The 22,323-nt window shown below is 38.3% G+C and overlaps 1 protein-coding gene across 2 annotated transcripts in view; it reads right to left on the bottom strand.

Annotated features, from left to right (window-relative positions):
- LOC133630221 (matrix metalloproteinase-16-like) overlaps positions 1–21,600 on the bottom strand; it is a 228,238-nt gene extending 206,638 nt beyond the window's left edge. Inside the window, exon 1 of one of the 2 annotated variants that reach the window (XM_062021678.1) lies at positions 21,194–21,600. In XM_062021678.1, the coding sequence (XP_061877662.1) occupies positions 21,194–21,319 (126 nt within the window). In that variant the 5' untranslated portion in view covers positions 21,320–21,600. The remainder of the gene's footprint in view (positions 1–21,193) is intronic. The other variant, XM_062021679.1, reaches the window with a different exon arrangement.
- Positions 21,601–22,323: the final 723 nt, after the last annotated feature.

Here is a 22,323-nt window from a genome sequence, read left to right as displayed (position 1 = left end):
GTGTATATCTCGATATGTTTTCCATAAAGTAAAAACAAAACAGTCCTAGTTACCTGAGATACTAAGTACGTCATTATTATGACTTAGTAAGTCAAAATAAAGACAAAATAATGACTTACTAAGTCAAATTAATGACCTACTGTAATTAAGCATTTGAAAAAAATAGTTAAAAGTGGGGCCACATACTGACATATGCTCAACTCATCATGCTTAATTTATTACAGCATTTGGGAAGCCTGTAGTTGATTTTTATTATGTAAATGTTATAATTTTATCAACATGTGATAGCTGGGACCCTGCTAGTCAAAACTAGGCTGCTACATTACTAATAATTTATGTAACTATAGCTGAAAAATAGTACAATAGCAATAGGAGAGACTATTCATCCCTGAACACCATGGAGTTCATGCAGGCTTTATGATGCAGTTACATTATTATATCAACTATAAGAGACAGTTTTAGGAAACTCTTCATTTAACATAATGTCCTTTTTTGCTGCTTCAACACAGCTCAATCAACACAGAAAAAGGTAAAGTGAAATAACTTAGTTGTTAACTGTATGTCAATAATGCTTGTCTTTCTCTCAGACAGACAGGGCTTTGCTGTCCGTAACACACGCACGCACGCACGCACACACGCCACACAGTGAGCTAATGTTACGCTAAAAGCTAATTAGCCTTCACCTCAAGGACTGCGAGCGAGCTGAGCTGCCGCTTATGTTTCTAGAACGTCAACGGGCTCATAGTGATGTTACTAGTAGTTGACTTGGAGGTGTTTATTATAATTTGGGGAGAGTCCGCTGCCTTACCTGCTAAACACCTTTCTGCTCATTCCACCGCAGGAGCACTGACTACATGCGCTCTGAATACGCACTGCTGATTGGCTGTTACATGCGCTCTGAATACGCACCGCTGATTGGCTGTTGCTGCTCTGCGTGTAACCAATCAGAAGGTTGTGTGGGTGGGACAATGCTGGGTGCTGCAGAGACGTACTGACAGAGGCAGAACTAAGCGGAGCAGCTTGTTAAGACATTAGTTTAGGCGGTGGCTCTTTGTTGTTAAGGCGGCCGCCTTAACAACAAAGCGTTGCGGGAAACCCCGCGTACAGTTGTGCTCATAAGTTTACATACCCTGGGAGAATTTATGATTTCTTGGCCATTCTTCAGAGAATATGAATGATAACACAAAAACCTTTCTTCCACTCATGCTTAATGGTTGTGTGAAGCTATTTATTGGCAAACAACGGTGTTTACTCTTTTTAAATCAAAATGACAAAAGAAAGTACCAAAATGACCCTGATCAAAAGTTTACACACCCCAGTGACTTTGATCTGATAACATGCACAAAAGTTGACACAAACAGGTTTGAATGGCTAATCAAGGTTCCAATCCTCACCTGTGACCTGTTTGTTTGTAATTAATGGGTGTGTATAAAAGGTCAGTGAGTTTCTGGGCTTCTGACAGACCATTGCATCTTTCATCTGCACAGATGTTTCTGGATTCTGAGTCATGGGGAAGGCAAACGAATTGTCAAAGGATCTGTGAGAAAAGGTAATTGAACTGCATAAAACAGGAAAGGGGTATAAAAAGATATCCAAGAAATTGAGAATGCCAATCAGCAGTGTTCAAACGCTGATTAAGAAGTGGAAAATGAGGGATTCAGGAAGACCAGCAAAGATTTCAGCCACAACTGCCAGGAAAATTGTTTGAGATGCAAAGAAAAATCCACAAATAACTTCAGCTGAAATACAGGACTGTATGAAAAATTGTGGTGTGGCTGTTTCAAGATGCACAATAAGGAGGCACTTGAAGAAAAATGGGCTGCATGGTCGAGTCGCCAGAAGAAAGCCATTTCTGCGCAAATGTCACAAAGTATCCCGCTTACATTACGCCAAACAGCACAGAGACAAGCCTCAAAACTTCTGGAACAAAGTAATTTGGAGTAATGAAATGTGTTTGTCATTCTTGTTTGGTGTGGGTTCACAGTGTGGCGCATATTTGTAACAGTGTTAAAGTTGTTTGTACGGACACCCTCAGTGTGACCTGTATGGCTGTTGACCAAGTATGCCTTGCATTCACTTGTGTGTGTGAAAAGCCGTAGATATTATGTGATTGGGCCGGCACGCAAAGGCAGTGCCTTTAAGGTTTATTGGCGCTCTGTACTTCTCCCTATGTCCGAGTACCACTCCGTACAGCGGCGTTTTAAAAAGTCATACATTTTACTTTTTGAAACGGATACCGATAATTTCCGTTTTTACATATTAAAGCATTTATCGGCCGATAATATCGGCAGCCCGATAGTGTCGGGCATCTCTAATGTTTATAGTTTCATTTTGATATGAAAGCCACATTCAGATATTGTTTGTCTAAAATGGAAAGTGCAATAAAATATGTTTTAATTACCGGTAAATAATCGGGATTTCAATATTGATGAAAATAATGATTTTTTTTTGGCCATAATCGTGTAGCCCTAATGAGCAGTATTGAACATGGAAGGATGGATGCTTCAAAACCCAGATAATCAACATCAACTGCTTTCATCATCTTTTAGTGTTCACACGCTTTCCTTCCAGCCATTCTCAAAGAGATCTAATTCAGTCAATCATCCATCTAAGAAAGGGGTTTTGTTAACAGATGGGAGAGCACCGCTGCAACTCTTGACTGCAAAGCATATTCCGCCTGACCGTGCAACTTTGCGGTGTCTCCGGAGAGAACGCCAGTCGTGGTCCAAACATGGGAGTGTGACACAGAGCGCGACGCTGCACCTGGTGCCGCGCTGTAAAATACTGACGGTGGCCAAGGCAACGTGATGCTTACTAAGCACTGAGCAGAGAAGACTCGTGGGCAATAAATTACGTCAGATGTGTGTCGGGTTTCAAACACACACAGAGGCGAAATAGACATGATCTGAGCCCGAGCAAGATTCTTAGAAACATGGCCTGAAATCTATATCTCGATACTTGATATTATTTAGTATATAAATGATTGTAGAACCATTTCAAAACATACACAGCTGAAATATGCTGTAACCTATTGTGTCATTTAAGGTTGTATTATTTTCTCAAAACTACTTGCTAACTTACTGGTAAAGCCCCACTTAAGAACTTTCAGTTATGGTTGATTTTGGCGGCGCCAGTGGACCAAAGCGGTACTGTTTGGCCAGAAAAAAACACATTTCCCATGAGGACTACTACCAATGATTGTCACACACACACGAGGTGTGGCGAAATAATTTTCTGCATTTGACCCATCACCCTTGATCACCCATCACCCTTGCTCACCCCCTGGGAGGTGAGGGGAGCAGTGGGCAGCAGCGGTGGCCGCACCCGGGAATCATTTTTGGTAAATTAACCCCCAATTCCAACCCTTGATGCTGAGTGCCAAGCAGGGAGGTAATGGGTCCCATTTTTATAGTCTTTGGTATGATTCGACCTACCGATCTCAGGGCGAACACTCTAATCTGGGCCGCCGGACATTCCCAAATATTTTTTTTAGATCTTTAAGATCAAAACTGTAGCTGCCATTATGATGTGCAGTGATGTTTTCAAATAACCGTAAGTCTTAAACTATACTAATATATAGAGATGTCCGATAATATCGGGCTGCCGATATTATCGGCCAATAAATGCTTTAAAATGTAATATTGGAAATTATCGGTATCGGTTTCAAACAGTAAAATGTATGACTTTTTAAAACGCCGCTGTGTACACGGACGTAGGGAGAAGTACAGAGCGCCAATAAACCTTGAAGGCACTGCCTTTGCGTGCCGGCCCCAGTCACATAATATCTACGGCTTTTCACACACACAAGTGAATGCAAAGCATACTTGGTCAACAGCCATACAGGTCACACTGAGGGTGACCGTATAAACAATTTTAGCACTGTTACAAATATGCGCCACACTGTGAACCCACACCAAACAAGAATGACAAACACATTTCGGGAGAACATCCGCACCGTAACACAACATAAACACAACAGAACAAATACCCAGAACCCCTTGCAGCACTAACTCTTCCGGGATGCTACGCCCTACCACACCCCCCCGCCCCGACCTCAACCTCCTCATGCTCTCTCAGGGAGAGCATGTCCCAAATTCCAAGCTGCTGTTTTGAGGCATGTTAAAAAAAATAATGCACTTTGTGACTTCAATAATAAATATGGCAGTGCCATGTTGGCATTTTTTTCCAAGACTTGAGTTGATTTATTTTGGAAAACCTTGTTACATTGTTTAATGCATCCAGCGGGGCATCACAAAAAAATTAGGCATAATGTGTTAATTCGACGACTGTATATATCGGTATCGGTTGATATCGGCATCGGTAATTAAGAGTTGGACAATATCGGAATATCGGCAAAAAAAACATTATCGGACATCTCTACTAGTTACTATGGTAATCTAATTAGTTACTATGGTAATCTAAGTCAGTGGTTCTCAAATGGGGGTACGCGTACCCCTGGGGGTACTTGAAGGTATGCCAAGGGGTACGTGAGATTTTTTTTAAATATTCTAAAAATAGCAACAATTCAAAAATCCTTTATAAATATAAATAAAAACCTATCTTTTTTTTCCAAATAGTTCAAGAAAGACCACTACAAATGAGCAATATTTTGCACTGTTATACAATTTAACAAATCAGAAACTGATGACATAGTGCTGTATTTTACTTCTTTATCTCTTTTTTTCAACCAAAAATGCTTTGCTCTGATTAGGGGGTACTTGAATTAAAACAATTTTCACAGACAGGGGGTACATCACTGAAAAAAGGTTGAGAACCACTGATCTAAGTCACAGCAGCTCAGACGAGGCACCAAGCAGTGTGGGTGGGGAGCGTTTCCACAGAGTCTTTCCAGAGCGGCCAGACTGAAATGCGGGTGTCAGGGACAGACGTGGAAGGAGATTTTTACAACAAAGTTCTAAAGCTTAGTGATATATCAGATGTATCAGATTGTAGGTGGGGTTTTTTTTTTACCCTTCGTGTTCATATTTCGCTGTGTTTGTTGCATTTTCGTTGCGTTTCGCTAGATTGTATGATATGTCGATGGAGAGGGGGTGTGACGTTCAATTGTTGTCAATATTCAGTGTTTTATCGTTCAGAGTTAATATTGTAAATCCCACATTCTTTATTTTCCTGTACATTCTGAGTGTCTCATTCAGTAAAAACATTTTAAATTCCATTCCGTTTTTTAAGGCGGTCTGTCATAACGTTTTTAGCTTTCAATCAGACATTATTGTGAGTCCTTGTATTAGTGTTCCTACAAATAGATATATCAGCCCCCAGACACATTTTTTTCTCTAAATTTGGTCCCCTGAGCCAAGATAATTGCCCAGGCCTGACCTATAGCGTCATACTGACATGATGCCCGCAGTAATATTGGCATATATATTACGTCTCTAATGGCCATGCTGATGTTAAATAGCAGACACTATCAAGAAACGATCTTTGATTGCGCGACGAACATGACGCTACTACCAAGAATGTATCGGGGCAGATACAGGTCCGAAGCAAAAAAAAAGACAGGTGGGAAATGTTTTACCAAGGAAGTAGTAGTAAAATGATTAAGCTGGTGGCTATTTATTGCTACCACACAAATTTCCGATAGCTAACATTAGCATTATCAATTAGATTTGAGCAGGAACAGAGGCAAGGCAGCATCGGTCTGAAATTCCTCGTCTTTGAGATCACGCCAGCGAGTGAAAGCCGGGGCAATGTTTCTTTTTTCTCCTCAGACAAAACTTTTAATTTCTTTGGTTGTTTTGGAGCTTCGGCCATGATAGCAGTTATTGCACGTAGGTGTTCTTCTTCTTCTTTTTTTTATTTTCTGGCGGCACGTAGGCATTCACATCGACTTCCGTCTTTTTAACGAATGTGGAAAGGCGGAGTGACATATGCTGTAAAGCAAGTCAGCACATTTGTAGTTTTTTTTTGGCAGTCAACCCTACTCAAAATTGCTTAGTGCCAGTAAAAGCGATACAGAACCCCTCAGGCTTTGACAGAAGTGTCATTCAACTAGTATTAAGTCCATGTATCATTTCAAAAGTTATGAAAATATTTTATGAAGGTTGAAAAGTTACTTAGTGCCGCTTTAAAAACAACCATAATAAAAAAATCCATGCACACTCTACACACACACAGATGTCCAAACGGAGGTTTGAAGGCATACATTAACAGTTATTGCAACTAGGGCTGCAACTAACAACTAATTTGATAATCAATTAATCTGTCGATTATTGTTTCGATTAATCGATTAATAATCGGATAAAAGAGACAAACTACATTTCTATCCTTTCCAGTATTTTATTGGGGAAAAAACAGCATACTGGCTCCATACTTATTTTGATTATTGTTTCTCAGCTGTTTGTAAATGTTGCAGTTTATAAATAAAGGTTTATTAAAATTATTATTTTTTTAAAAAGTAGCCCCTGTGCATGCCCATAGCATAGATCCAACGAAATCGATGACTAAATTAATCGCCAACTATTTTTATAATCGATTTTAATCGATTAGTTGTTGCAGCCCTAATTGCAACCAACTGTAGCGCTCTAGACGGGCGATTAAGATGCACATTTTATTTTTCAAAATAATGTACAGAGGAACGTTTTTATGATGTTTTTCAAACTTATTATGGCCAATAGTACGTAACTAATACTCTATATACAGTACATCAATTCATACAGTGGCGGGTTGTGCGTTTCCTACCTAGGCCTTCAGTGACGTCATACTTAGTCCGACTTTAATAAATACCCTTCAAAATACCATAATTTATGTCATCACATGACCATGGCTGGAGAAATACTACACAAAAACACACTTGTGGGCATTGAATCACCAAAACAGGCTATTTTTCGGCACATTTAAAAATCAATAAAGCATTTAAAAATATATCTTACGTGGTACTGTCTAAATTACAATTATTTTTAAAAACATGTTAAACGTGGAAAAATAAATAAATAAAATACTTGAACTCACGTTTTGCTCTCCTCCTTTGTGAGTTAAAAAAAGTGAGTACCGATTATTTCTCTGCTGGCCGGGTATGGCCCCAGTGCCACTTCCTGCTTTTCGCAAGTTAAAACTTGTGATCGGATACTCGCTTGGGAGTGACAAGTGAAAATCCAATCAGTCACGTTTAACGTACGTCTACCGAGATTGGCTACCGTCAACAACTCGTGATCTGATTGGCTATCGCAACTGTCTATCAATCGGCAGAATTCACACAGCGCTAGCAACAAGCTAGCTGAAATCTGATTTGATGAAAACTCTAACCTAAAAACGAGCAACACTGGAGCCTAATAAGACATGACGAGAATAAGATGAATACTTTACGGAAATTAGATTAAAATGAACTTTTATTAGTCTATGATCATGATTTATGTTAGGCCAGCAGAGAAGGCCTTGCTGGACCTGACGGCCCACCACTGCATTCATACAATATATTACTTTTTTTAAAATAGGATTTCATGTAAAAGAAAAATGATATTAGATGTACAGGAAACTTTGCATTATTATCGTATATCGTCTATATCGCCCAACCCTAGTAAGTAACCCAAAAAAAAGAAACACATGGTCTCAGAAGATCCAAATCTACAAACCCCGTTTCCATATGAGTTGGGAAATTGTGTTAGATTCAAATATAAACAGAATACAATAATTTGCAAATCATTTTCAACCCATATTCAGTTGAATATGCTACAAAGACAACATATTTGATGTTAAAACTGACAAAGTTTTGTTTTTTTTTGCAAATCATTAACTTTAGAATTTGATGCCAGCAACACGTGACAAAGAAGTTGGGAAAGGTGGCAATAAATACTGATAAAGTTGAGGAATGCTCATCCAACACTTATTTGGAACATCCCACAGGTGAACAGGCAAATTGGGAACAGGTGGGTGCCATGGTTGGGTATAAAAGTAGATTCTATGAAATGCTCAGTCATTCACAAACAAGGATGGGGCGAGGGTCACCACTTTGTCAACAAATGCGTGAGCAATTTGTTGAACAGTTCAAGAAAAACCTTTCTCAACCAGCTATTGCAAGGAATTTAGGGATTTCACCATCTACGCTCCGTAATATCATCAAAGGGTTCAGAGAATCTGGAGAAATCACTGCACGTAAGCAGCTAAGCCCATGACCTTCGATCAACAAGCGACATCGGTGTGTAAAGGATATCACCACATGGGCTCAGGAACACTTCAGAAACCCACTGTCAGTAACTACAGTTGGTCGCTACATCTGTAAGTGCAAGTTAAAACTCTCCAATGCAAGGCGAAAACCGTTTATCAACAACACCCAGAAACGCCGTCGGCTTCGCTGGGCCTGAGCTCATCTAAGATGGACTGATACAAAGTGGAAAAGTGTTCTGTGGTCTGACGAGTCCACATTTCAAATTGTTTTTGGAAACTGTGGACGTCGTGTCCTCCGGACCAAAGAGGAAAAGAACCATCCGGATTGTTATAGGCGCAAAGTTTAAAAGCCAGCATGTGTGATGGTATGGGGGTGTATTAGTGCCCAAGACATGGGTAACTTACACATCTGTGAAGGCGCCATTAATGCTGAAAGGTACATACAGGTTTTGGAGCAACATATGTTGCCATCCAAGCAACGTTACCATGGACGCCCCTGCTTATTTCAGCAAGACAATGCCAAGCCACATGTTACATCAACGTGGCTTCATAGTAAAAGAGTGCTGGTACTAGACTGGCCTGCCTATAGTCCAGACCTGTCTCCCATTGAAAATGTGTGGCGCATTATGAAGCCTAAAATACCACAACGGAGACCCCCGGACTGTTGAACAACTTAAGCTGTACATCAAGCAAGAATGGGAAAGAATTCCACCTGAGAAGCTTCAAAAATGTGTCTCCTCAGTTCCCAAACGTTTATTGAGTGTTGTTAAAAGGAAAGGCCATGTAACACAGTGGTAAACATGCCCTTCCCCAACTACTTTGGCACGTGTTGCAGCCATGAAATTCTAAGTTAATTATTATTTGCAAAAAAAAAAATAAAGTTTATGAGTTTGAACATCAAATATTAAAGATTAAAGATTAAAGATCTTGTCTTTGTAGTGCATTCAATTGAATATGGGTTGAAAAGGATTTGCAAATCATTGTATTCTGTTTATATTTGCATCTAACACAATTTCCCAACTCATATGGAAACGGTGTTTGTATTCATTAATTTTATATTTCCTACCCTGTCACGTATTCTTTAGAATTCAGCTGTCTGGTGTGCACAAATAGACAGACAGCTGTATTGTATTTTCATTGTGCTGTAAACAATAAAAAAAATGTCTCTGAACAGTTATTGAGTTTGCACAAAGCTGCTTCATGACAGTATCAAGGATGGCTTGAACGTTTGAACGATGTAATGCAGTTTTCCATCAAAGTGCCCATGAAGTAATGAACTTAATTGCCGTCTTTCCTCGGTAAACAAAGCACGGCGCTTGATGAACCCAACTGTTGCTTCACGCATTCAAAGTATTTCAACATATGGGGTAGTTCACACAAAATACTTTAGCGATACGACAGGATTTTGAAAATAAACATCTGGAATAAAGTTGTGACTATTGGTTGATTAATCGTGTCTGGAAGCCTATGAAGAAAAATGGCTGCAACCAGCAAAGGTGCTGTTCAGTCTCAACAGTCTGAAGAAGAAAAACATTGTTCAGTTTCATATTTTCAGACAAGTTTTAGGTTTCTGTTACTCTGACCAAAAGTCTATTCATCAACTGAACATGTACTCAATAAGAAAACATAATGAATATTGCAGTAGCTATTGTTTCCCCACAAGACCAGAATGTATCTGTGGGTTGCAGAGGGAGGACATAATTACCCGAGACACACAACTCATTGTGTGTGGACAGATAAGACTGAGCTTTTTGGTTTGTGTCATAAGAAATGTGTGACTTACGGGTGTTGGGTTCATTTTGTGCAGCTGTAAACACTCATGTGTTTGTCTTATAACACATGCGGGCGGTTAAAAAAATATCCATGTAAGTGTGCACTGTACATCTGATGTACCATTATATTAATGAACAGATGTGTTATGGTTAGGTACAAAATTCAGTATTTTTACTGCCCAATTCAATCGATATATCCAGGTATTATTTCATGAAAAATCAAACGGTGAAATATTTTTATACTTTTGTTGCATGTGACATCACGGCTCAAACACTCTGCATACAAACACCCGATCAACGCGGAATCAGTTGGACTGCCTCGAGGTATTGTTGGAATTTTCAATGCCAACAAAGCAAGTATGCCTGGGAGAAAACACAAAAATGTGCTTGTTTGATTCTAATGACATGCTACTTCAGTGTTTCCCACACATTCATTTATTTGTTGCGGCCCGCCACGAAAGAATTAAGGCCGCCACAAAAAAAAAATTTTTTTTTTATTTTTATTTTTTTTATTTTTTGGTCTGTCCTGTCCAGCTTCTCAGGCAAATCATATAGTTGATGTAGATGCCCATATCGGCTGTTCAGATTTACTTTACAAAAGAGAAGTGTAGGATCAAGATTTTTGGAGCTCTTTGTACAGTGGATCAGATGTTTGATGAAGCTTTGTGTCTATCTACCACCACTACTGTTTTCTGTTTATTTGTTACTGACTGTGGCAGGACACCTCTGCCTCTGTTTCACTTTATGTTGCTGGTAAATAATATGGTTGTAGTAGTAGGCTAAAGTGAAATTATTTAGTATGCACTAATTAAAGGGGCAGAGCTTTAAGAGACATTTTAGCTTTTATATTTTTATAAGATATATTTTTTGTAAGAACCACAATTAATAAATATATTTCAGTGAATAACTTATTGTTCAAATCTGTATATAAATATGTACATAAAGTGTTGTAATTACATTGTAGAATGGATGGATGGATGGACGTTTAAAACAAAACTGTTATTATTAATTAGTAAGTATACATTTTTTGAGCCTTTTTAGAGAAAATCATATCATTGTAGTAAATTATGCAAATTACTCGATGATGTCATGGTGACCACACCCATAACCACGCCCATAGCCACGCCCCCACCGCCACAGGTATCTTGGCCGTTTATGGGAAACACTGTACTCATTAGCATTAGTGACTTTACTCTGCGATTTCAACACCTCCAAATTTGCTTAGGAAAACTACAACTAAGATGCACGTGTGTAATAAGTACAATAATTACAATACCAACATTTAGGGCCGAACAAAAGACTAGATTACGCTTAATGGCAAAGACTACTTCCTGACTAGGCAAAGCAGCATAGCCTATACACTACTGCAATCTAACGTCTTGAAATTGCAACTGCATTGCACAGTAGTACTTGCAAATGAGACTCAGAAAAGTAAAAAGAAAATAAGACATGACAACTGGACAGCACAGTTATCAGCTCACTATTAAATGTGATTTTATTATTACACCAGTTAACATACTAAAAATTGGCAGCGCTATGTACTCGTATCGATTCCCAGGTAAGGGAAATTGGTACCATATTGATTCAAATGTGAAAGGTACCTATCCCAAGTGATTATCATTCAGCTGTTGAATGTTTATATAAGGTATGTTAGGAAGCAGCGTTATGATGCCATCTACTGTATTGAGTTGGAGTGACAAGCTCCACAAAAAGTCCCATTATAATGTGTTTTTGTGTGTGGCTGTACAAATGCAATTGTGTTGGACCGCCAAAAACAGAATGGAATAGAATACAACTTAATTGTCATTGCACTTAGAAAGTACAAGGAAATTAGTTTTCAGTATAACCCGTCAAAGAACAGATATACATTATATTGTTACAAAGTAGACAGAACATGGATGTATGGGGAACACTGAACAGAAAAAGCTTTTCCCATTTTTATGTCAGTTAATTGTTAACTTTTTTCCATGGATGTCCATGTCTCCAAATGTTCAAAGCCAATCCATGGCATTGATTTATCTCGAGGAATCTGGCCTTATGTTGAACATGCAAGTGTTCATTTTCCCTCTAAGCCTATTTGTATTCAAGCACACACTAAAACTCCCAAAAAGATAATAGGGGAAAGAAATATGTGCGACTGTGCCAATTTAATAACTTTCTTTTCAGGGACAGCTCTGGAAGGCTGAACAAAAGCTGAGGAGCTTTCAGAGAAAGTAAGCGAAGAACAGCAATTCTATACTGTTGGGAGTATATGCAATGTGTAACAAGTCTTTATTACGGTTTCATCAGGCAGGAACAGGAATCTGCATTTTTTTTTTTTAAAAGGAGGCAAGAAAGGGGGAATATTGCAGGGGAACAAAGCAAATGTTCATGACATCAAATCCAGAGATAGTGCAGCTGGTAACCAGAACGATCGTGCATTTTGTGATAAAAGCATGACATTTGGTACACTTATAGCCAAAGGCATTCTCAAAAGATTTGGATATGGAGCCACCATGAATTTTCAAAATGGCGCCCATGGCAGCCATCTTTCAAAATGGCTGTCAGTAACAACTGTTCGCTTATGAATGATGGATATAATATGATGTTTCAGACTTATTTACCATACATAGTACTTGGTAAATGTCTTATTTACCAAGTTCATTGCTTGCCAGACCCGAGATGGAAACCTAGAAGAGTTCTTTCGACACGAGAACCAACCATGTCCACTAGCGCTTTCTGATGGGGAAGGTCTCCGACTGGGAGTGAAGAGTGATCTGCTTCCATGCCTGGAACAAGTTCACAGTGCATACTGTGACAGTCCAAAGGTTACCTGCACCATTGTAGATGGGGCATCCATCATCCAGATGCTGAAACCAAGTTCAGTACAAACCTTCAATGACTATGCCCATGTGATCTTCATTCCATATCTGACCAGAAAGTTTGAAACTGTGTCCAGGCTTGATCTGGTGTGGGACCGCTACTTGTCTGACTCTCTGAAAGCTGCTACGAGAGCAAAGCGTGGCACTGGAATTCAGAGACGTGTGGTAGGTGATGCAGCCATTCCCAGGAACTGGCGAAACTTTCTTAGAGTTGACAGCAATAACACTGAGTTGTTTGCCTTTCTCTTGGAGGCTCTGCTCAGATGGTTTGTGCAGGAGGATAAACAGCTTTACATCATAAGTGACATGGAAGTCCTTAGCAAGCCACCTCTCCCAGATAGGACATCGATTGCTCCTTGCACGCATGAGGAAGCGGATAGTCGCATGTTATTGCACGTAGCCCATGCAGCAAGAAACGGCCACCACAAAATTATGATTCAAACAGTTGATACTGATATTGTGGTGCTGGCTGTGGCAGTGGCTCAGACTCTACAACCAGAGGATGAGCTTTGGTTGGCTTTCGGTACTGGTAAGAATTTTCGATATTTGGCAGCCCATGAAATTGCAGCAGGGCTCGGGCCCGATAAAGCATGTGCACTACCAGTGTTCCATGCAGTGACACTGTGTCAAGCTTTGTTGGCCATGGGAAAAAGACTGCATGGGCTGTATGGTCTGTGCTTCCAGAACTTACACGTGCCCTGTTGAAAGTGTCTTCAGCCCCAGATGACATACCACAGGAGGTAATGGCCACAATTGAGGTTTGTTATCTTAGTCTATGACCGAACCAGCACATGTACAGAAATCAATACGGCAAGGAGGAAGTTATTTGCAAAGAGGCACAATGTGCAAACAATCCCCCCTACCAAGGCTGCCCTAGAAGAGCATGTTAAGAGAGCTGTATATCAAGGAGGGCACGTGTGGGGTACAGTCCTGGTGTCAACACCAGAACTACCTTCACCGTGCGAATGGGGCTGGTCAAAGTCACCTGAGGGGGACTATGAACCCTTCTGGACATGCCTACCAGATGCAAGCCAGTCAAGTTATGAACTTGTCTCATGCAAATGCAAGAAGGGTTGTGTTGGGCAGTGTAAGTGCAAAAAATCCCACTTACAGTGCACAGCCCTTTGTGTCTGTGAAGGCGAGTGTGACTAGTCTTCCCTGTGATAGACCCTAGGTTTCCCTTGCTTAACATGAGTATTTTGAGATAGAAAGAAGATTCTTAGAAATTCCAAAATTCCCAATTCAAATTCTGCATCAAGATAAATATATAATTAAACATAGAGATCATCCATATCTAACCAGTTGGCGGCCATTTTGAATTTTCAATGAAAATGTTCCACTATCCAAAAGACTTAACAAGTAGTATGAATGGTAAATAAGTCTGAAATATCATATTAAATCCATCATTCATAAGAAAAAAGTTGTTGCTGGCGGACATTTTGAAAAATGGCTGCCATGGGCGCCATGTTGAAAATTCATGATGGCTTCACATCCAAATCTTTTGAGAATGCCTTTGGCTATAAGTGTACCAAATGTCATGCTTTTATCACAAAATGCACAATTCCTTTATATTTTGGAACTAACTTCTTGTACTAAGAGTCAACCAAGCCGAACGCGTTCAAACTAACCAGCAATTAGAGCGCAGACTCAGCTTAGGCCTTCCATCAAACCATACTTGCTATGTGGAAATAATATCTCATTTTGTTCCATTATTACCTGCCATAACCAGAAGTATATTGTAGACTCTAAGACAAACCGAACCAAATAAATACTGCACCTTTCCAAAGCAGCGTTGGAGGACCGTCAGTCATCTTTATGAAAGCTGGAAGATGTCTTCTGATTGCACTATCATAGCTCTGAATAGTACATTCTGACGTTCTAGTAACAAATATTACTATTAGGGAAAGGCAGCTGACTACATTTGTTGGACAGGGCTGCAGCTATCGATTATTCTGATAAACACACTTTGGAGTCTCAATTTGTATGTGTATTTTGGGGAAAATAGTTGAAATAAACACAAATATTACTGCTTGCCATAATTGTATTTATTTTTGCTAATAAATGCCCACCATCAACATTGAAAATTGCACTGTGCAAATCCCTAATAGACTACATACCGTATTTTTCGGAGTATAAGTCGCACCGGCCGAAAATGCATAATAAAGAAGGAAAAAAACATATATAAGTCGCACTGGAGTATAAGTCGCATTTTTTGGGGAAATTTATTTGATAAAACCCAACACCAAGAATAGACATTTGAAAGGCAATTTAAAATAAATAAAGAATAGTGAACAACAGGCTGAATAAGTGTACGTTATATGAGGCATAAATAACCAACTGAGAACGTGCCTGGTATGTTAACGTAACATATTATGGTAAGAGTCATTCAAATAACTACCGTATTTTCCGGACTATAAGCCGCACCTGACTATAAGCCGCACCAGCTAAAATTAGGGGAAAATACAGATTGCTCCATATATAAGCCGCACCCGACTATAAGCCGCAGGGTTTTGATGTGTAATTACCGTAGTATATAGGGGTTCCTGCTACCACGGAGGGGATTGTCGGGACAGAGATGACTGTTTGGGAACGCAAAGCGTCCCATTTATTAACAATAAATCTTTCAATCATTCAATCAAACTTTCACATCTTTGACATGGCGAACAGCATTCGTGCAGAGTACAAATAATACAACGGTGCAAAGTAATACAAAGTGCTCGCCTGTACGTTATCAAAATAACCAGCCTACCGGTATATGAAAAGTCAGTCTTTAATCATTGTGTCATCGTCTTCCTCCTGCGTACTAAAACCACCGAAATCCTCTTCGTCGGTGTCGGAGAAGAACAGGCCGTAAATAAGCCGCACCCTTGTATAAGCCGCAGGGACCAGAACGAGGGGGAAAAGTAGCGGCTTATAGTCCGGAAATTACGGTATAACATATAGAACATGCTATACGTTTACCAAACAAGCTGTCACTCCTAATCGCTAAATCCCAAGAAATCTTATACGTCTAGTCTCTTACGTGAATGAGCTAAATAATAATATTTGATATTTTACGCTAATGTGTTAATAATTTCGCTCCTGAGTATAAGTCGCACCCCCGGCCAAACTATGAAAAAAACTGCGACTTATAGTCCGAAAAATACGGTACAGTATATCCATTCATACAATATATTCCTTTTTTTTTTTATAAATGTGTTGTCAGCGGTTTTTGATGCAGGGATCAAAGGTCACGGGCATTCAATGTTGGTTGTCAGTCTTGCTGCTTACGTGCAGTGATTTCTCCAGATTCTCTTTTGATGATATTACGGACCGTGGATGGTGAAATCCCTAAATTCCTTGCTATAGCTCCTTGAAAATTGTTGTTCTTAAACAATTTGCTCAGGCATTTGTTGACAAAGTGGTGACCCTCGCCCCATCCTTGTTTGTGAATGACTGAGCATTTCATGGAAGCTGCTTTTATACCCAATCATGGCACCCACCTGTTCCCAATTAGCCTGTTCACCTGTGGGATGTTCCAAATAAGTGTTTGATGAGCATTCCTCAACTTTCTCAGTCTTTTTTGCCACTTGTGCCAGCTTTTTTGAAACATGTTGCAGGCATCAAATTCCAAATGAGCTAATATTTGCAAAAAAAATAAAGTTTATCTTGTCTTTGCAGTCTATCCAATTGAACATAGGTTGAAAAGGATTTGCAAATCATTGTATTCTGTTTTTATTTACCATTTACACAACGTGCCAACTTCACTGGTTTTGTAAATCAAAGCTTTTTTCTCATCGAATTAATTGATTTAATCGATTAATCGTTTTAGCCCTACTCATATGACTTATTTATGAACAGGGACGGTCCGATTGGGGTTTTAGGAGAATTTTCTTGAAATCGCTGTGCAAATCCCCAATTGTCACGAACCTTATAGGTAAAAGCTATGTATTCTGACAAAACCTACTTTGTAACAATGTGCGTAAAAGACATAGATAGGAAAACAACATGCAAATGAAGGCAGAAAATTGGTCTGTGTAGGTCTTATCAGAGAGTAAACATACATTTACTGCAGCTCTGTCTGGAAGAATGAGTGTTGACAGAGCGCTGACTCGGACAGGAAGGGGTATAGGTTTTGGGGGATGGTGTCGGGAAAGGGCGGCATGGGGGGAGCGTTGTATTACTTCTTCTTTATGTATTGTAAGAGTTTAACTGGATAACCTGCAGCATATGTCTGCCTCTCAGCAGAGAACCCAGTGGCATGCCAAACTTGCAAATCATGTGGAGACGTTAATGCACTTCTTCAATGAGCCTCAGTAGGCATGCCAGAAATCCATGTGAACGTATGTGGACGTCATAGCCCAGCCTGCTTTGTAAAAAGACTGGAGTAAATCAGTAATGGCGGAGGCCATATTGAAACTTCTGAGAAATGAAACCAGACAAGGTAAATAGTGCATTGATTTTTTTTTTAAATGGGGATCCACCGGTAATTTATTGGCACAGAAAGTGAGGAGGCTTTATGCAACCCATTAAAGCCGCACATCTGATTAACAGCTTAGTTTGGAAGCATGAGATGTGAGTCTTAGGAGGTCATGTCTGTTCAAAATCAACTGAAAACACTAACTGCTGATTACTATTAATGCTATTACACATCTAGTTCTACTAATTATAAGGCCATAAAAGTGTGGTGCTTTTTTTCAAGATGTGCAGCTGGTTTTGGATAGCTGAGCTGTTATTCTAAGACAGGGAGATTATCTAATTTCACCTATTTGGGTAAAAATATTTTTTGCAAACCAGTAATTATAGTCTGCAAATGATGTGTTGTTGTTGAGTGTTGGTGCTGTCTAGAGCTCGGCAGAGTAACCGTGTAATACTCTTCCATATCAGTAGGTGGCAGCCGGTAGCTAATTGCTTTGTAGATGTCGGAAACAGCGGGAGGCAGCGTGCAGGTAAAAAGGTATGTAATGCTTAAACAAAAAATAAACAAAAAGTGAGTTCCCCTAAGAAAAGGCATTGAAGCTTAGGGAAGGCTATGCAGAACGAAACTAAAACTGAACTGGCTACAAAGTAAACAAAAACAGAATGCTGGACGACAGCAAAGACTTACTGTTGAGCAAAGATGGCGTCCACAATGTACATCTGAACATGACATGACAATCGACAATGTACCCACGAAGAAGGATAAAAACAAAGTAGGTGCGGGAAATATTGCTCAAAGGAAGACATGAAACTGCTACAGGAAAATACCAAAACAAGATAAAAAGCCACCAAAATAGGAGCGCAAGACAAGAACTAAAACACTACACACAGGAAAACCGCAAAAAAGTCCAAATAAGTCAGGGGGTGATGTGACAGGTGGTGACAGTACACCTACTTTGAGACAAGAGCTATAGTGATGCATGCTTGGTTATAGTTTAAAGTCATATCCAACAATTGCGACAACGACTTTTTACTGTCAACTGAGTTTCGTTTTTTAATGATGTCTGCTGGTGGTGTGCCTCCGCATATTTTCAATGAAAAAAATGTGCCTTGGCTCAAAAAAGGTTGAAAAACACTGTTCTAAGACATCGAAACATCAAAACTATTAGCATTTTAGCATATTATTAGCATATTAGCATGTCCGATCTCTTTTTTCTCTTGCTTTTCCACTTGATTTGCAGAATAATAATACATATAAAATATATGTTTGTATAAGGAGCTCACAAATGTTGCATTTCTTTTTCCTGAAAGTGATTGAATTTGATGGTGGCAAAGATACATTGACATAGTTCTGATTGATATCATAGTAAGCTGTGATAGGTGTCCTTCATTAATGCTTATTTTCATCCACTGTTTTTTTTAGGGAAATTACAATTTTAGTATGACGGAACTAGTTTTATAAATACAAGTTGTAGACAAAAATCTTCCCTGTCAATAGTTGGCTTAGCAACAGTGAACTCCGTAAGAGCCTATCTTTTGTTCGTATATTATGTTTTATTGGCTAAGTTTGCATTGTTTTAAATATTGGTTTGTACTGCAGCAATTGAAGAATTATTTAAATGAAAAGTGTGGAGCAAAATATAGTATCAGGCGTTATGGCGTCCTATTCTTGTCAGCGGTCCTTGAAGGTACCGTAAAAACACCTCCAATCTCATATTCCGCCCCGAGTATTGAACCATCACTCACACAAAGCATAGGTTGTAGGTTAGTTGCTCAGGCAGCAAAGTGTTTATATAGGGGTATTAAAATTCTTATTGGGGAAAGACATTAATGCCTCTTGTTTTCAAGTTAGCGAGCTGGCGCCAGTCAGTTCACGAGTTTATCAAAGTGTGGTTATCAATCACGTTATTTTGATCATTTTAATTTAAGACGGTAATACTGACCATCTGGCGTTTAACACGGTTATCATTATTATTGTTTATCAGTTCATCCCTACTCTGGACTTCAACATGTTTATTATTTTCTATTTACCATGTTTATACACAGATTAATCACACACATTATTTTGACTGTACATGCTCATTGACCTTAACCGTGGATGGTTAACTAAACGGCGGTACGGTTGTCAGGTCAGCATACCACAGTGCAAAGATGAGTGAAGAGAGTCCAACTGCTGTCTTTTCCATCACATTTCACATCAAGATACAACCTGACTGGACATTACAAACAACTGTTACCAAGTTTTGAGCAAATAAATAAGAGTGCGTTCAAGTAGCCTAAAACATTTTGAGAAATGACAAAAATAAAATTGCATGTGTGCTCAAATATCGAGGTTTTTTTTTTTAAAGTTAATTTAAATTAAGCAAGGGAGTAATAAACTGTGATTAATCATGATTCATCAGAATTCAAATTAATCTTATTAAAAACTGCACTAATACTATATATATATATATATATATATATATATATATATATATATATATATATATACACAGTACACACACACATATATATACATATATACACACACACATAAATATATACACTATTATACACACATGTACACACACATTTATACACATCACTACACACATATACACACAAATATACATGTATATATACATACACGTATATCTGCACATACATATATATACACTGTGTATACACATACATATATATATACACACACACATTATATATGTATTTTATATACAAACATATATATTTACACACACACACATTCATATATATATACATATTTGTGTATATTATATATATATATACATATATATAGCCCTGCGATGAGGTGGCGACTTGTCCAGGGTGTACCCCGCCTTCCGCCCGATTGTAGCTGAGATAGGCTCCAGCGCCCCCCGCTGGAGCCTATATGGATACATATATATATATATATCTTTGTGTATATTGTATATATATATATATATATATATATATATATATATATATATATATATATATATATATATATATATATATATATATATATATATATATATATATATATATATATATATATAATATACACACACACACACGTACATGTATATATATACATACACGTATATCTACACATTCATATACACATATATACACACTCACACATTATATATATATATATATATATATACACACACTCACACATTATATATTTACACACACACACACATGTATAAATACACATACATATGTACACACATGCACATATATATATATATATATATATATATATATATATATATATATATATATATATATATATATATATATATATATATATATATATATATATATATATATATATATATATATACACACACACACACACGTATATATATATATATACATGTTTGTGTATATTACATATATATATACACACACACACACATACATATACATGTATATATACATACATGTACAGTATATCTACACATTCATATACACACATATATATGATTGATTGATTGATATATATATATATATATACACTCTGTATATACACATACATATATACAGTTTACATTTAATATACACAAACACACATTTTTTATACATGCACATACATACGTACATTTATGTACTGTGTGTGTGTATATATATATATATATATATATATATATATATATATATATATATATATATATATATATATATATATATATATATATATATATATATATATATATATATATATATACACACATATATAGATTATATACATAAATATATATACCCCAGCACATGTAACTACTATTGTAACTAAATTAACAAGTAGTATACTTAATATTGTCTTTCTTGCCTAGGAACAGCTTTTCCATGCACTCTTTCAACTGTAAGGCGAACAGCTCCTATCATGCAGGTCAAAAAGTGTCCTTTTGAGGGCACAAGAATATACCAAAAAAAAAATCAATAATTTGGCTCAGACGTGAAGAAAAGGAGTCCATTGTTGAAGCAAACACATGTTTGACATAGACGTCAAAAGTTGTCTTTTTGTGTTAGTTTGTGGTCACCAGGTGTTGTTCTTACCTCCACGCTGAACGGCTGCTCCTCTCCGTTCACCGCACATAAAATCCACAGCAACAACTGAAGGCACAGCGTCCCCATCCAGCAGCGATATAAACATCTCCTGCTGCGGACCGCCGACAAAACCATAGTGAGCGCCGCCGCCGCTGTCGCCTATTGTCCGGGTTCAAATGTCACTCACAGTCGGCACAAAGAACCGGGAGCCATAAATCCCTCAGACAACATTGTTGTGTCGGTGTCGCTCCGGAAGAGAGGAAAGTTTGGGTTCGAAAAACAACCCTCGGTGCGGGGTCAGGATGAGGAGGGGGAGCGAAGCTGTTAACGCCTGCCAGCCGCCTCCCGGTGCCGCCGTCCCCGGGTTAGTCCTCCCGTGCCTCGGCTGTCGTCCCGAGCCTCCAGACGGTGTTCTGCCTCCCGCGGCATAGCTGCTCGTTTTCAATTGCGCTTCGCATTCTCTGCGCATGCGCTGCTCCCCCCCATTCTGGAGCGCACCCTCGCCCCTCCCCTTCTAAATATCCTAATTTGTGATAAACGTCTATACAAATAAATTAACAGATATAAAAAAAAAAATCAAAAAACACACCACAACTTACTGCAAACGGGTGAATCAGTTTATGTTATGTAAAAAAAAAGATGGATTTTACATCTTGCACACTTTTTAGTCTTTTTTGTAGTTATTCCTATGTCATGTGATCATGAACCCAAAAAAACTATGACAAACATAGCTGTTATTTTGTGTCAATTCAGAAAAAAAAAAAAAAAATTTTTTTAATTGTGTGTTTCATTGCTGTTTTTGTTGTGTTTTAAATCCTGTGCAAGGCCACTAGAGGGAAACAATTGGCTCTGTTTAAGTCAAGCAACTCTGGACCGTTCAGGGGCCCCTCAAATGCTGCTCTGTGAGCACTTTGAGTATCTAATAATAGAAAAGCGCGATATAAAATCTAATCCATTATTATTATTATTTTTAAAGGCCTACTGAAATGAATTTTTTTTTTTATTCAAACGGGGATAGCAGATCCATTCTATGTGTCATACTTGATCATTTCGCGATATTGCCATATTTTTGCTGAAAGGATTTAGTAGAGAACATCGACGATAAAGTTCGCAACTTTTGGTCGCTGATAAAAAAAAGC

Source organism: Entelurus aequoreus, linkage group LG15 (genome assembly GCF_033978785.1).
Source record: "Entelurus aequoreus isolate RoL-2023_Sb linkage group LG15, RoL_Eaeq_v1.1, whole genome shotgun sequence".
Classification (NCBI taxonomy): Eukaryota; Metazoa; Chordata; class Actinopteri; order Syngnathiformes; family Syngnathidae; genus Entelurus; species Entelurus aequoreus.
The sequence above is the reverse complement of the archived record's forward strand: the minus strand, read 5'-3'. Positions and strand labels throughout refer to the sequence as shown.